This window comes from Patella vulgata, chromosome 2 (genome assembly GCF_932274485.2).
Source record: "Patella vulgata chromosome 2, xgPatVulg1.2, whole genome shotgun sequence".
NCBI lineage: Eukaryota > Metazoa > Mollusca > Gastropoda > Patellidae > Patella > Patella vulgata.
This window is the reverse complement of record NC_065880.2, coordinates 41,662,830-41,678,773: the sequence shown is the minus strand read 5'-3', so window position 1 is coordinate 41,678,773 and position 15,944 is coordinate 41,662,830. Positions and strand designations below refer to the sequence as shown.

General features: G+C 35.5%; 1 protein-coding gene across 1 annotated transcript in view; it reads left to right on the top strand.

The window, feature by feature from the left end:
• Positions 1 to 6,427, top strand: part of LOC126810918 (metabotropic glutamate receptor 5) — a 76,842-nt gene extending 70,415 nt beyond the window's left edge. The window contains exons 7-8 of the mRNA XM_050536294.2: positions 1,712 to 2,600; positions 4,940 to 6,427. Of these exons, the coding sequence (XP_050392251.2) occupies positions 1,712 to 2,600; positions 4,940 to 6,029 (1,979 nt within the window). The 3' untranslated portion in view covers positions 6,030 to 6,427. The remainder of the gene's footprint in view (positions 1 to 1,711; positions 2,601 to 4,939) is intronic.
• The last annotated feature ends 9,517 nt before the right edge of the window (positions 6,428 to 15,944 follow it).

The following is a 15,944-nucleotide window of genomic DNA, read 5'->3' as shown; positions in this document are numbered from 1 at the left end:
CCGGCGGGTAACACAGTTACATAATAACAAAAGTAGAAACATTACAAGTGACTCTATGTTTGCAGAAGAGAAAAGCATAAATAGATAAACACACGTCCAGTTAAAAAAAGATCGACAAATTTTTCATCAAATCATAAGCGTCTTCGTTATAATTCACACAAAGAATTATAAATACAACTCATAGTTTTGTTAGCTTATAGATATAGAGAATGATACTATACTACGACAATATATTTTAGTGTTTCATAAAAATACCAGAATGATTTATATAATTAGAAGCCTGTCTTAGTTCCTCTTCCGGGTATAATACAATGCAATTCTGGAAATACCAATTATTCATTTGATCAGTCAATTGTGTAATATATTTCTTTATATCTATTATTACATCTGAAGGTGGCTTGTGTCGATAACAGATATGAGAATAAAAAAGCAAAAGCTATTTTGTGTGTCTTATTTATACCAGATTCATATCAAATACGTTTTAGTGGCTAAAATTAACGGCATGTTGTTTTCGTAGGGGTACAGCTGTAAGAGTGCCTTCGATTCAAAATGATCCTTGTTTTTTTTGGGGGGACGTTAGCATTTATAAAATTAATGCGAATTTCTAAATTATTTACAATGGAAATTATCTATTTACACGAGAATGTAATCAATGAAGATACTAATATCCAAACTATCTTTTAAGAAGTGAATCTCCAATGTAAAATTTCAACAATAATCATAATTAAGCCAGCTGTCTCATTGACATAACCAATACCAAAGAAAGAAGCATTAAACAAAATAAATCCACAATATTCTGGATAATGTTTTTGCCAGAGCTATTGCTTACAAAGCAAATAAAATTTAACACGTTTTTTACGTTTTCTAAGAAATGAATAATTCATTCTTCAGGGCGTACTCGAAACTCGGCTGGTTGAATTAGTCAGTCCTATAATCTAATACCAATAAACAACACCGGTCTTCATTTGTCTCAAGTGGTATCTTGTATACTACCTGAAATTAGTCCAATTATTAAACACGCATACATTGTTCTGCCACCACTTAGATTTATTTTGATATTGGTCTCATTAGCTTCATGTGTGTGTAAATTGAACATTACTCAAGAGAGTTCAATTTCATGGCAGAAATAGCCAAACTTTAAAAAGTCAATATGAAACATATTAGATTAACATGCCCCCGACATCCATTTTTTTAAAGTGAAAAGAAGTTCCATTCGTGTCATTAAAGCCAGACTCTTCACATATATTTCAAATGTTAAAAATGTATACTTTTTTAATGTACAGACTATGATTATCTTGATCACATCTGAGTATAAATAGACCTTTATGAAGAAGGGGCTGGCTTGTACGAAAATTAAGCCCAATTATTATTATTACAATTATTTATCTAAAAGGGCTATATATGTGAAATCAATTGAAATCTTAAAATGGTCATAGCTTATGATAGAATTTATCGATTTCAGTAATTTGTGAACGAGGATTTTTAATTCAAAAAACATTTATGTATGGTCTTGAAGTCTCTGAATTTTTTTCAAATGTGTGCTCCCATATTAGTGATATCGCAAAGTCCATTGTTCAAAACGTTTCTTTTTTATATATTCGAATGTGCTTAATTACACAATACCAACAGTACCTGTTCTGAACCTCCAATTTATATGTGAACGATCTGGCTTATTGTGTTATTAATTAATTGCTCTTTAATTTTCTTTCAGAATGCGAAGAAATTCCTATAGAATTTACTAGTTGGCATGATTCAGAGGCTATCGTTGCCATGACAATGGCTTGTGTGAGCATTTTAGTTACTTGTTGGATTGGTAGTGTGTTCATCCGCCATAATAATACACCTGTTGTCAAGGCCTCTACGCGGGAACTTAGTTACATTATTTTATTTGGAATAATCGTGGCCTGCTGTTCTAATTTCGTCATAGTGGCGAAACCTTCCATAGTCACGTGCTATTTGTCCAGAATATTACCCGGATTAGCTTTTTCATTGATGTATGGGGCTCTTGTGACAAAAACAAACAGAATCGCAAGGATTCTAGAAGGCAGTAAGAAGATTATGACTAAGAAACCGCGCTTTATGAGTGCTTCAGCGCAGGTGGTTATAACAGGCATCATAATTGGTGTAGAAAGCGCCATAATAACCATTATGTTGATTATAGAACCAGCAGACTCGAAATTTGATTATCCGGCGCCGAAGAGAGTTCGATTAGTCTGCAACACAACAACCTTAGGAGTGATTGTACCGCTTGGCTTTGACCTGTTGCTTATCTTTATGTGTACTTTATACGCAATCAAAACCAGAAATTTACCAGAAAACTTTAATGAGGCCAAATTTATAGGTTTTACGATGTACACCACGTGTGTTATTTGGTCAGGATTTTTTCCTATTTACTTTGGTGGCGAGAGTAAAAGCGTCACTATGTGTATATCAATTACTTTAAGTGCCGTGGTTACGCTGGTACTCCTATTTTGCCCAAAAGTTTATATCATAATATGGGCACCGGAAAAAAATACCAGAGGGGCATTCACGACATCCAAAGATGTCCGCTGCCATATCGGTTCAAAGTCGATGCCATCTGCAGATAGTTTGGAATACAAGTAAGTATATCTCCAGAAATGCCCCCATAAATTGCAATCTAATTTCTATTTTTTCGTTCTGTCTGGTAAAATATAAAATACAGAATATAAAACGAATTAAAAAATATTTGATTTTAATCAGATTGGATAGAAGGTGATAATACAGACATGTGTGTGTAATATACGTGTGTGTTTTGGGGAGGGGGCGCGTTATAAAAAAAATATTGTCTTGGGTCTAAGCAGTCACCACGATTACTACACTGTCCACACCCGCTCTAAAAGATTTATTATATTTTAACAGCTGAAAAACATGAATTAGGTGGCTGTGATTTGCTCCAGCAAAGCACTTAGTTTTTGTGACGCAACTATTGACTTATTCGTCATAGTTCACAAAAAACGAAACAGATCATTATTCGCTAATCGTGAATAACAAATAAGATTCAAATTTACACTGTCTGGTTCCTCTAGATACGCAAACTCCCTTGAAAGTAGCTGAACTATGGGGTCTAGATCTTAGTTTTATATTGCAGTCATTATTTTGGTCATGTGCTTCCAGGTCACACTAAGAAATGTTAAAAATGATATGCCACGGAATCTATACTTCGTTGGTTATTGGATTAGCAGGGGAAAATCAGAATGAAAATGAAAGAGGTCTGATTTCCGGATATTATATTACATAAATGATCTTTGGTGTGGTTTCTAGGGTGAATAAGAGCATACAATTATTCATCTGTATAGTCAAGTCTTTGGTCTGTGATAATGTTAATACGAAAGACTAATCAAATTGATTTTAAAGTGATGAACGTATAACATGATTGGATCAATAGAGTCTACGCTAAAATCATGTCTAGAGACTCAGTAGACGGTGATTCATGTATCTACAATAAAAAATCTACAATATACTTACCAAATTAATGAACTAGGCCGGAACTTATCGCCTTCTACCAGTCGCCGATAATCTATATACTGATATATCTATAGCTTGTTGTATTAGCGTTTATTATTAAGTTCCATACCATCGACCATATAGGTTATTCAAGTCCAGATCCGTAAGCTAAAAAGTTGGAAATTAATGTATACTAGTCGTTAACTTAATTGGGGGAACATACCAAAATAACTGTCCTTCTTATATGACTGATTAACACAAAGACATTTGAAAATGGGTTAAGACAAATAAAGTAACTCTGCTTGGGATTTTTAAAAAATATATCCATGGCAGAACTGTGATTCAAATAATATCAAGTCGAATATTTACGTAATTACGTAATTACGTAACCAATGGGTGGGGGGCGGGCTTTGATATTGCCTGATTTCTTTTCACTTATATCCAACCTCAAAAGATCTTTCAGCCGTGGACAATCGCTCCCAGATAACTTGTCCAAGGACAAAATTCTTATTTCGTACACGTGTCCCACTTTAATATTTAAAATTAAATTACATACGAAAACTCACGAATTACATACGGTAAATCAATCAGATGAGCGAGCTGTGAAGATAAATTACTATAGGCCTATTTTTATTTTAAAAAATGACAACATTTGAATATTTATGCTACAGCAACTAATTAAACATTTTCAGAGCATTTGCAGTTATAATTTTTAAAGTACACGGAATTTTTAAAACCAAATATGAATTGTGTACGCATACATGTATATCGATGTCCATACGAACATGTTTCGTGATGGTTCGATTACCCGGGGGCATTTCCCTCAGGAGAATTTGTCTCATATGCATGTAGGAAATAATTGTTCCGGGTGACATGGAAATTGTTAAAAGTCAATGACTTGTTTTTATAGCACGCCCATTGGCCTACTTGGAATCACACTGATCAGCAGCGACTGATCAGCAGTGAATATTCGCTAGGTCGCTACAATCATTGGTAGGGATAACATCGGTGCGGGTTAATTAGCTTGCAATATTAACTTTTTTTCCTTCTGCAAATTAAATTTGGAAGTATTAGAAATATAAATAAAGGCGTTTGAAGTATATCTGGATAAAATATATTTTCTATTTAGTGTAAATAAGTATATGTAATGAGTAAAAGACATCATTCTGCCGGACCAGTTTACGTTATGTAAACAATGCACAGGCCATCACATGTAGAAGGCATTTGAACTTATAAAGGTCAGTCATCTTATACAGAGTTATAAGATGGCTTTAGCAATACCTCTGTGAAACAGATTGACTCGGAATACCTAGGATATATCTGTCAGAGTGCATGTTTGCTCGCTTGATATTGAGATCCATTATTACTAGGGGTTATCGAACATTTTCATTTTTTTGTAAAAAGTATGAATATGAGTTTCTTTCCATTATTTAGTTCTATTGTATATTATGATCTATTTCTATTTTATTTGCAGAGATTTACGTTATGATGGATATTTTAAAAGTGATATCAGCAGACCACGTGATAAATGGAAGAATAAATCATTGGACGAAAAGAGTCTGAAATCAGTTATGAAAAGGACATGTTTCCCGGAAAGTAAGGAAACGCCCTACGTCAACCATCATTTAATATCAAACCAGAGGCCAAGTCCAATTCTTGAACTTGAGCCAAATAGTACTCCAAAGAAACCAGGAAGGTTTTCGTCTGAAGCAGCCAACCGGAAATCGGTTGAAGAGGATATTGCCGAATTTTGTGAACAGTTTCCTGAATACGAGGAAAAGGAAACGAGTTTGTGTGAAAGGCCAAATAGATATTCAAACAAACCTATGAAAGATTCTCAGTGCCAAACTGATTATAACGTGTTTATGACTTTAGAACCAACATGCAGGAGACGCATCAGGTCTCCCTACACCTCACCTATTAGCAAACGATGCCCAAGAATCATCCAAAACCCACCTGCTCAAGCCCAACATGACTTTTTACCCACCAACTCTCATAGTAAGAGCAATCGGAGCTCCAATAATTCCGACCAGATCCGCTCTAGGGATCCATCAACTCCAGAGACGTATCCCCTTTTAGATTGGGAAGATGAGATTTCTCCGAAAGAGGCTGATAAAACTTTTTCAGATAGTCACGAATTTGATGATATGTATACTTTAGAGTGTTCAATATCACCGAGTCATTGTAGTAAAGATGGTAATTATAAATCAAAATATCACAAAAAATCAAGTAACGGTTCTTCAGTTTGTGAACCTCTAGTTCTTCATAACGCGTATGCCAAAAGCAAAGACAGTTTACTGAATAAAGACCTCTCTCCGACGAGAGAAAAGGCCCGTCGATATTTCGATTCAGTAAATACAAACTCCCCAAACAGATCAGGGTGTGGTATAAGTCATAGTTCTGTAAGTTCTGGTGCTAGTTTAGATAATTTAACAGATGAACGTTATAATATATCATTATCGGCTCTAGAAAACGAAGAGAAAGGTGTGGCTGATTTTCAAGAGTATCTTCAAAAACGCGGACTTCAACTTGATATGTCATCTGTGCAAACAAGTGACTTATAGTTAAGAAAGATATATGTAATAATGATATGTACATGGGATCTAACTTTCTCTATTTGGGCCAGAAGTTTTGGAGAAAATGTTTGTTTAGGGCAAATAATGATTATTTGGTGGCACAAATTGTAAGCTTCACCCGTGCGTCTGGGTGTGTGTGAGGGTGTGTGTGTGTGTGTGTGGTTTTGTTCTAATAACAATGCCAACGAATTCAATTACTGTTCTTAACTGTTTTATCTATCAATTTCTTAAAATTGTGCCACATCAAGGTCCCAAATGTGCATGTTATCATCTGTAGTTCACGTTATGGCCACAATATCAACATCCATTTCATGTTCTTGTGTTATACAAACATTTTGATTGTAATATTTATATAAAGTTTTTGAATGAATATTTTTAAAAGTTCACTTTGTTTTCTGTGTACCATAATATCAAATATCCCCAAGACCATACAAGCTATGTATTTCGATAGTTTGGATGGTAATATGGTGGGCGGATGACTCCTAGGGACTTCATCTTCTTTGAACCAACGGCACCATATATTAAAAAGTCTAATTACGAAAAATTCACCAAGGGGCGGGTCAAAACATTCGTGAGCCTTGGTGTATTATCGGGTATTCTGCATGAGACAGGAAAGACTGCTGATCCGATAATGCCTGATACCCGATCATAGTGGTGATATATCAGTTGAAAAACAAAAAGTGTTAGCTTTGTGAACTTTTCAAATCAATGAGAAGTGGGATTATGTGTTCTAGAAAGTAGCAGCAGCACAATGTTTTACAATAAAAACGTCAACTAATAGAAAACGTGTGTACATTATATGTCCAAACTCCGAAACATGTACATACATATTCATTTCCTGTACTCACATCAAGGTTGTTGGTCTATTCTTCCCAATATAAATATCATATTGCTGTATCCAAATTGATTTATATACCCATTAACAGAAGCAAACAAAATCTGTTTGCGTGAACAGTTCACAGCTAATCACAAGAGACTTACAAATACACATTGACGAGTGTTGTGGATATACTGAATACAATTACATTCAATGGTTTATGGAATATTGGAATATATATATGGACCGTATTAGAGAGCCTTTCAGTACTGTAATTAATTGATGCTGATAGAAACTAATACGATTACTAGCAACGCCCATGGTCAGTACGAGTATTGTCACCATGTTTTGTTAATCAACAGTTCAAAATATAGTAAATACTTTCAATGTTATCCAGTAACTAATTAATTACTAGAGATTCATAATAATTGAACAAATCCAAATGATGTTGTGAATTTTCAGCACGTAAACAAAACAGCTGGCAATCTTATAAAAATCCGTAATTTCTGTTTATATTCCTTTTGGTCAAATTTGAAAACTAACCCCGATGCGACACCATATGCATATAGTATATAATCCGAAACTCAACAAGATGACAAACGCCATACCTGTATCCTAGACACCGGGATAGTAATTGTTCCGGGCTTTGAGCACAACCCTTGTGGATAAAGCGCATTATAAGTATGCACATTATTATTATTAGTATTATAACATATAAAATACAAATAAGTGAAATCTGATTAATATATTGGACCATTTCAATCAAACTTGATGTTGTTATCATTTGATTATCGCACAAGGCATTGCGGAAGTAATTAGTAATGGGTGATTCAAAAACGACAAAATAACAATTTAAAAAAAAAACGTGTAGAAAGCTCTAAGCAGGCGGAGACGACTGCCATTCAATTTTTACAAGTCAAGTATTTCATTGAACATAATTTATTAAAAATTATAATAAAAAATTAAAAATTGAATATAAATCACTTTTTATACGCCCACATTTTCATGTGGACGTAAATTGTCGTCGCCCCTGTCCGTCCGTCCGTCCGTCCGTCCACAATTGTTTGTGAACAGTCTACAGATCACAATTTTTATCCGATTTCAACGAAACTTGAAATATAGGTTTATCACGCTAGGATCTCGGTTCTTTTCGATATTGGCATGTATCGGACTGTAACTTCATGGATTATGGCCCCTGATTGTACGAAAAATCACGTTTTTAGCTTGTGAACACTGTAGAGGTCACAATTTTATCCGATTTGGTTTAAACTTGAAATGTATGCTTATAACCCAAAAATCTCGGTTCCTTTCGATATTCGCGCATATTGGAACATAACTTCCTGAATTATGGCCCCTGATCGTACGAACAATCGAGTGTTTAGCTTGTGGACCCTATAGAGGTCATAATTTTTATCCGATTTAAAAAAAACTATTATTATATCACCGTAACACCCCAAGAACGACTGAGTTCGAATTTCGTGAAAATCGGACCAAAACTGACAGACAAAATGACCGCCCTTCGTTCTCAAATAGCGTAAAAATATGGTATATCAAGGTTGTGGACCCTATAGAGGTCACAATTTTTATCCGATTTTGTTCAAACTTAAAATGTAAGTTTCTTTTCGATATTGGCATGTATCGGACTGTAACTTCATGGATTATGGCCCCTGATTGTACGAAAAATCACGTTTTTAGCTTGTGAACACTGTAGAGGTCACAATTTTATCCGATTTGGTTTAAAATTGAAATGTATGCTTACAACCCAAAAATCTCGGTTCCTTTCGATATTTGCGCATATTGGACCGTAACTTCCTGAATTATGGCCCCTGATTGTACGAAAAATCGCGTTTTTAGCTTGTGGACCCTATAGAGGTCATAATTTTTATCCGATTTAAAAAAACGTATTATTATATCACCGTTACACCCTAAGGACGGCTGAGTTCGAATTTCGTGAAATTCAGCCCAAAATTGACAGACAAACTGACCGCCCTTCGCTCTGAAATAGCGTAAAATATGGTATATCAAGGTTGTAGACCCTATAGAGGTCACAATTTTTATCTGATTTTGTTGAAACTTGAAATGTAAGTTTATAACCCAAAGATCTCGGTTCCTTTCGATATTTGCGCATATCGAATTGTAATTTCCTGAATTATGGCCCTTGATTGTAGGAAAAACCACTTTCTTTTTAGCTTGTTCTCTGTTCATCTCTCGATAATGTGGGCGTTTCCTGTCTGGCAGCCGCTGGTTATACATTCATATTACATTACGATTAAAATATGTGCTTTTAGAACCATTTTCATCTATTTTAATGTTCCAAAGAAAAGAGCCCTATGCCCTTTAAAACAAACTGAATGTACCCATCGCCAATGTCACATATTTTACTTCCCAGCGAAGTTTATGTATCCAATGAAAGCCATTTTTTGCTACCGCCTTTCGAAGAAAGCAGGGGACTATTAAAATGGGTTCGTCCGCCTGTCTGTCTGTCTGTCTGTCTGTCCGTCACACTTTTTGGGACACAATAACTCTCTTTGTAATTGAGCTAGAATGTTCAAACTTTGTGTAAGTATTTATTAGGCCAATGCCTTGATGGAGTTCGAAGATGAGCATTTTCTGCTTAGGGTAAGCAGAGATAAGCAATTTGATTGGTTGATGCTTTGGGACACGATAACTTTAGTTCTAATTAAGTGAGAGTGATGAAACTTGGTGTATAGTTTCATTACATCAATACCTTGACTAAGTTCGATAATGAACATTTTCTGCCGAGGGTAAGCAGAGCGGTAAGCAATTTGATTGGTCGAGAAATTGGAACACAATAACTCTCCTTCTAATTGGGGTAGAATGTTCAAACTTGGTGTAGGCGTTCATGTTGTGAATGTCTTGATGGGGGTCGATGATGAACATTGTCTGCTTACGGTAAGCAGAGATAAGCAATATGATTGGTTGATGCTTTGGGGTATGATAACTTTAGTTATAATGAAGTGAGTGCGATGAAACCCCGAATATAGATTCATTATATTATTACCTTGACTTAGTTCGATGGTGAGAATTGTCTGCTCAGGCTAAGGAGCGATAAGCAATTTGATTGGTCAAGACTTTGGAACATAACAACTCTGCTTTTAATTGAGGTAGAATGTTTAAACTTGATCTAGATGTTCATTAGGTGAATGTCTTGCCTGAGTTCAATGATTAACATTTCGAGATGAAGCTAAGCAGAGCTAATCAATTTCATTGGTCGATGCTTTGGGACAAGATTATCTTGATTCTATCGGATAGAGAGTGATGAAACTTAGTGTATAGCTTGATTGCTTGATATTTTTGAAAAAAATAAATGTGCGATTAATTAATATGTGTCATCTGTTTATTTTGGGATTTCGGCAGAGGATATCAGCCTCGCTGTTGGCTTGTTAAATTTAATTTCACGTGCCCCAAACCTCATGCAACAACCAACATGTTAATAATGAGTGAAAATGTATTCCAAGCATTTTATTTTGATGCAGACTATCACCATACAGCCGGGGTAGGGCGAGGTTCTGGAGGACAGGCAGGAATCCCCAATCCAAATGATGTTGTGAATTTTCAGCACGTAAACAAAACAGCTGGCAATCTTATAAAAATCCGTAATTTCTGTTTATATTCCTTTTGGTCAAATTTGAAAACTAACCCCGATGCGACACCATATGCATATAGTATATAATCCGAAACTCAACAAGATGACAAACGCCATACCTGTATCCTAGACACCGGGATAGTAATTGTTCCGGGCTTTGAGCACAACCCTTGTGGATAAAGCGCATTATAAGTATGCACATTATTATTATTAGTATTATAACATATAAAATACAAATAAGTGAAATCTGATTAATATATTGGACCATTTCAATCAAACTTGATGTTGTTATCATTTGATTATCGCACAAGGCATTGCGGAAGTAATTAGTAATGGGTGATTCAAAAACGACAAAATAACAATTTAAAAAAAAAACGTGTAGAAAGCTCTAAGCAGGCGGAGACGACTGCCATTCAATTTTTACAAGTCAAGTATTTCATTGAACATAATTTATTAAAAATTATAATAAAAAATTAAAAATTGAATATAAATCACTTTTTATACGCCCACTTGTGAACACTGTAGAGGTCACAATTTTATCCGATTTGGTTTAAACTTGAAATGTATGCTTATAACCCAAAAATCTCGGTTCCTTTCGATATTCGCGCATATTGGAACATAACTTCCTGAATTATGGCCCCTGATCGTACGAACAATCGAGTGTTTAGCTTGTGGACCCTTTAGAGGTCATAATTTTTATCCGATTTAAAAAAAACTATTATTATATCACCGTAACACCCCAAGAACGACTGAGTTCGAATTTCGTGAAAATCGGACCAAAACTGACAGACAAAATGACCGCCCTTCGTTCTCAAATAGCGTAAAAATGTGGTATATCAAGGTTGTGGACCCTATAGAGGTCACAATTTTTATCCGATTTTGTTCAAACTTAAAATGTAAGTTTCTTTTCGATATTGACATGTATCGGACTGTAACTTCATGGATTATGGCCCCTGATTGTACGAAAAATCACGTTTTTAGCTTGTGAACACTGTAGAGGTCACAATTTTATCCGATTTGGTTTAAAATTGAAATGTATGCTTACAACCCAAAAATCTCGGTTCCTTTCGATATTTGCGCATATTGGACCGTAACTTCCTGAATTATGGCCCCTGATTGTACGAAAAATCGCGTTTTTAGCTTGTGGACCCTATAGAGGTCATAATTTTTATCCGATTTAAAAAACGTATTATTATATCACCGTTACACCCTAAGGACGGCTGAGTTCGAATTTCGTGAAATTCAGCCCAAAATTGACAGACAAACTGACCGCCCTTCGCTCTGAAATAGCGTAAAATATGGTATATCAAGGTTGTAGACCCTATAGAGGTCACAATTTTTATCTGATTTTGTTGAAACTTGAAATGTAAGTTTATAACCCAAAGATCTCGGTTCCTTTCGATATTTGCGCATATCGAATTGTAATTTCCTGAATTATGGCCCTTGATTGTAGGAAAAACCACTTTCTTTTTAGCTTGTTCTCTGTTCATCTCTCGATAATGTGGGCGTTTCCTGCCTGGCAGCCGCTGGTTATACATTCATATTACATTACGATTAAAATATGTGCTTTTAGAACCATTTTCATCTATTTTAATGTTCCAAAGAAAAGAGCCCTATGCCCTTTAAAACAAACTGAATGTACCCATCGCCAATGTCACATATTTTACTTCCCAGCGAAGTTTATGTATCCAATGAAAGCCATTTTTTGCTACCGCCTTTCGAAGAAAGCAGGGGACTATTAAAATGGGTTCGTCCGCCTGTCTGTCTGTCTGTCTGTCTGTCCGTCACACTTTTTGGGACACAATAACTCTCTTTGTAATTGAGCTAGAATGTTCAAACTTTGTGTAACTATATATATTGGGCCAATGCCTTGATGGAGTTCGAAGATGAGCATTTTCTGCTTAGGGTAAGCAGAGATAAGCAATTTGATTGGTTGATGCTTTGGGACACGATAACTTTAGTTCTAATTAAGTGAGAGTGATGAAACTTGGTGTATAGTTTCATTACATCAATACCTTGACTAAGTTCGATAATGAACATTTTCTGCCGAGGGTAAGCAGAGCGGTAAGCAATTTGATTGGTCGAGAAATTGGAACACAATAACTCTCCTTCTAATTGGGGTAGAATGTTCAAACTTGGTGTAGGCGTTCATGTTGTGAATGTCTTGATGGGGGTCGATGATGAACATTGTCTGCTTACGGTAAGCAGAGATAAGCAATATGATTGGTTGATGCTTTGGGGCATGATAACTTTAGTTATAATGAAGTGAGTGCGATGAAACCCCGAATATAGATTCATTATATTATTACCTTGACTTAGTTCGATGGTGAGAATTGTCTGCTCAGGCTAAGGAGCGATAAGCAATTTGATTGGTCAAGACTTTGGAACATAACAACTCTGCTTTTAATTGAGGTAGAATGTTTAAACTTGATCTAGATGTTCATTAGGTGAATGTCTTGCCTGAGTTCAATGATTAACATTTCGAGATGAAGCTAAGCAGAGCTAATCAATTTCATTGGTCGATGCTTTGGGACAAGATTATCTTGATTCTATCGGATAGAGAGTGATGAAACTTAGTGTATAGCTTGATTGCTTGATATTTTTGAAAAAAATAAATGTGCGATTAATTAATATGTGTCATCTGTTTATTTTGGGATTTCGGCAGAGGATATCAGCCTCGCTGTTGGCTTGTTAAATTTAATTTCACGTGCCCCAAACCTCATGCAACAACCAACATGTTAATAATGAGTGAAAATGTATTCCAAGCATTTTATTTTGATGCAGACTATCACCATACAGCCGGGGTAGGGCGAGGTTCTGGAGGACAGGCAGGAATCCCCAACCCGTTCAATAATATTCCATTTCATTTTGACCCTGTATCAAAATAAATCATCAATATATACAAGACATTAAACGAACATTGGGGATCAATTTTGACGAATATAACATTTTGACCTATTGATTTAAAGTTCAAGCTAAAACAAATTGTAATTAGTCAGGGATTTTAGGTCTCGTACCCAACTATAAAACACCCCTCCCATTACAATTTGACAGATTTACCAAAATACCAACGCGCGTTTTATGAACTTCGTTGACCAAAGTTGAAGCTTCGAGGTGCTAAATATGAAAATCAGTTCTAATTTTTTTCAAACTAGTTCTAGTTTTTATTGGTTATACTAACACTCTTGCCTTTTTCCCCTCCCACCAAACCCACCCCTCGACGCCTTGTCGCGGGCCCTGTTGCTGTCTGGAATAACAGATGATGAAAGGATTCCACATGCGGCAATTACCCAATGTTTACGCTGTAATACTTTATTGTAGCTATTTTGGATAGTCTCGTTTGTTACACAATTAGTTTTTCTGCAATATTCTGCAAGCATAGGTAGAGCGTAATAATTTCGTGCGTAGCTGTTTGATATCTTTTCGCACTTACGGCGCTCGGTTCCATTATACCATCAATCTTCCACTCCTGACCTGTGATCTTATACCCTTTGATCACTATCATATTCACGGTTATAGTGAATCGCCCAGTTGGTAGTAGCACTAGTGAGTGGGTTCGTGGGGCTACAGGCTGTACAAATGTTCTGTCAACTCAAGCGAAATTAACATGCAGTGAAACAATATTTTCTGTGGAAACCACGCCTGTCACCTACGGTTTCACAGATATACGTCTCAGTCCTGCATTTTGGTTTTTTTTACCAATTCATCGGATGTCTAGCGGTGAAACCTCTTTTGTCTGCCTCGCGGGATTTTCTTCATTAACACGGGAACACACCCAGGGGTCTCGGTGGTCGATGGCACCATAACAGATCCTATAGGTACTGATTTCCTATGGAAACCGCCAGTCGATGCACCATAACAGATCTCTGTAACACTATCTTAGTGATAACATTAGATCAATTTCGTAATATAGGCTTTATTTACATCAGAACAGAATATCAAACAACTACACAGATACAACAGGAACATATATTAAACAGAAACTAGACTACGACAGGAACACATCAGGATGGTACATAACCATATTAAATCCACCATTCTGCCCCTCTGCCAAGGCAGCGGCTAAACTCGGGTGAGTCCATGCACTCGTCCAAACCCCTCTTCTCCTCTCCGCTCGTCTCCGCCCGTGGTCTAAATGTCAGCAAACTCCTAGTTATATATATGTTACTCCTCTTACGCGGCCAGCGGTCACTATTTAACTGGGGACAGCTCACGTTCCCCACATCTATTGTTTAGAATCTGGGTCCACCAGGCCATGACTACTTAATCAACAAAGGGGGTTTAAAGTATAGTCTGTAACAAGTTTGTGACACTTCAACAAAATGATTTAAATAATATTAATGAAAAAGATTACATGTAAAAAAAATACATATAATATGGATTCTTATATTATACCATTTCCAGAATTTTATTAATATACAAATTAATACATATATAATATAAAAAATATATAATAAGTACAAATATGTAATAAATATATATATGTTATATTATAATAAGTAATACATAGTAACTGCATATATTAAAATGAGTAAATAAATAAATAAATACATTTTTATAGTATAAATATTTATAAACAGTTTGATAAACATGACAATTCACAGTCCAACAAAATTCATAACAGTGTTGAGGTATTCAATGGGTGTCCTGGGTGTAAATTTATTATTAAACTGATTTCACCAATTTGCCCAACCTACTGATAGTGGGAAGTGTTCACCAGTAACAATAATTAGAGTGAGGAGTTTACACCAGTGATACTAATTAATTAGAACAGCCTATAGTTCTACACCCACAGTCTAGTAACCTCCTAATCCTTTATCAAAACAATCAAATGTGGGGGACGTGAGGTTAAACCATTTTACTAAAAAATTTAGCAAAATAGCGCTTATTCAACGGCCATTGTTGAATGATACCATCTTGTCGTACTTCGTATTACCTCCGCTAATCCCGTAATTAATAGTTAATTATCTACTCCCTCACCGATCAGGTAAAACGAACTGTGAAAATAACAATAAACCCGGGATTATCTGTTAATTAATATTTTGTTTTATTAAATGACAAACCCTGATCATTGTTTTCACACGTAACGAAACACTATTTGATACTTATTAAATGAACTAAAAGTACCATCAAAGCCGAGTTTTGTCACGATCATTTAGTATCCATTTTCCATTTCCACTTTGTTGCTAAACAGAAGTTTTAACGCTTCCTATATTATATAAGATTTACACCCCCTGAAAATCGGTAACAAATTCAGCGATGTTTTTTTTAGACATGTTCGTTTTTGATAAAATAAAATTAATTCATGGATTGTCTTCACAAAAATGGATAAATATTTTCGAATACATCACAATGGTAGACAGTTTACAAAAGATATATCTGAGATTTGAGTCAAAGAATTTCGTTCTAAGCAAGTTTCAGCGACGTCCACAAATTTACCGATGCAAGTATTGATGTTTGCTCCCAATAATGCACCCAA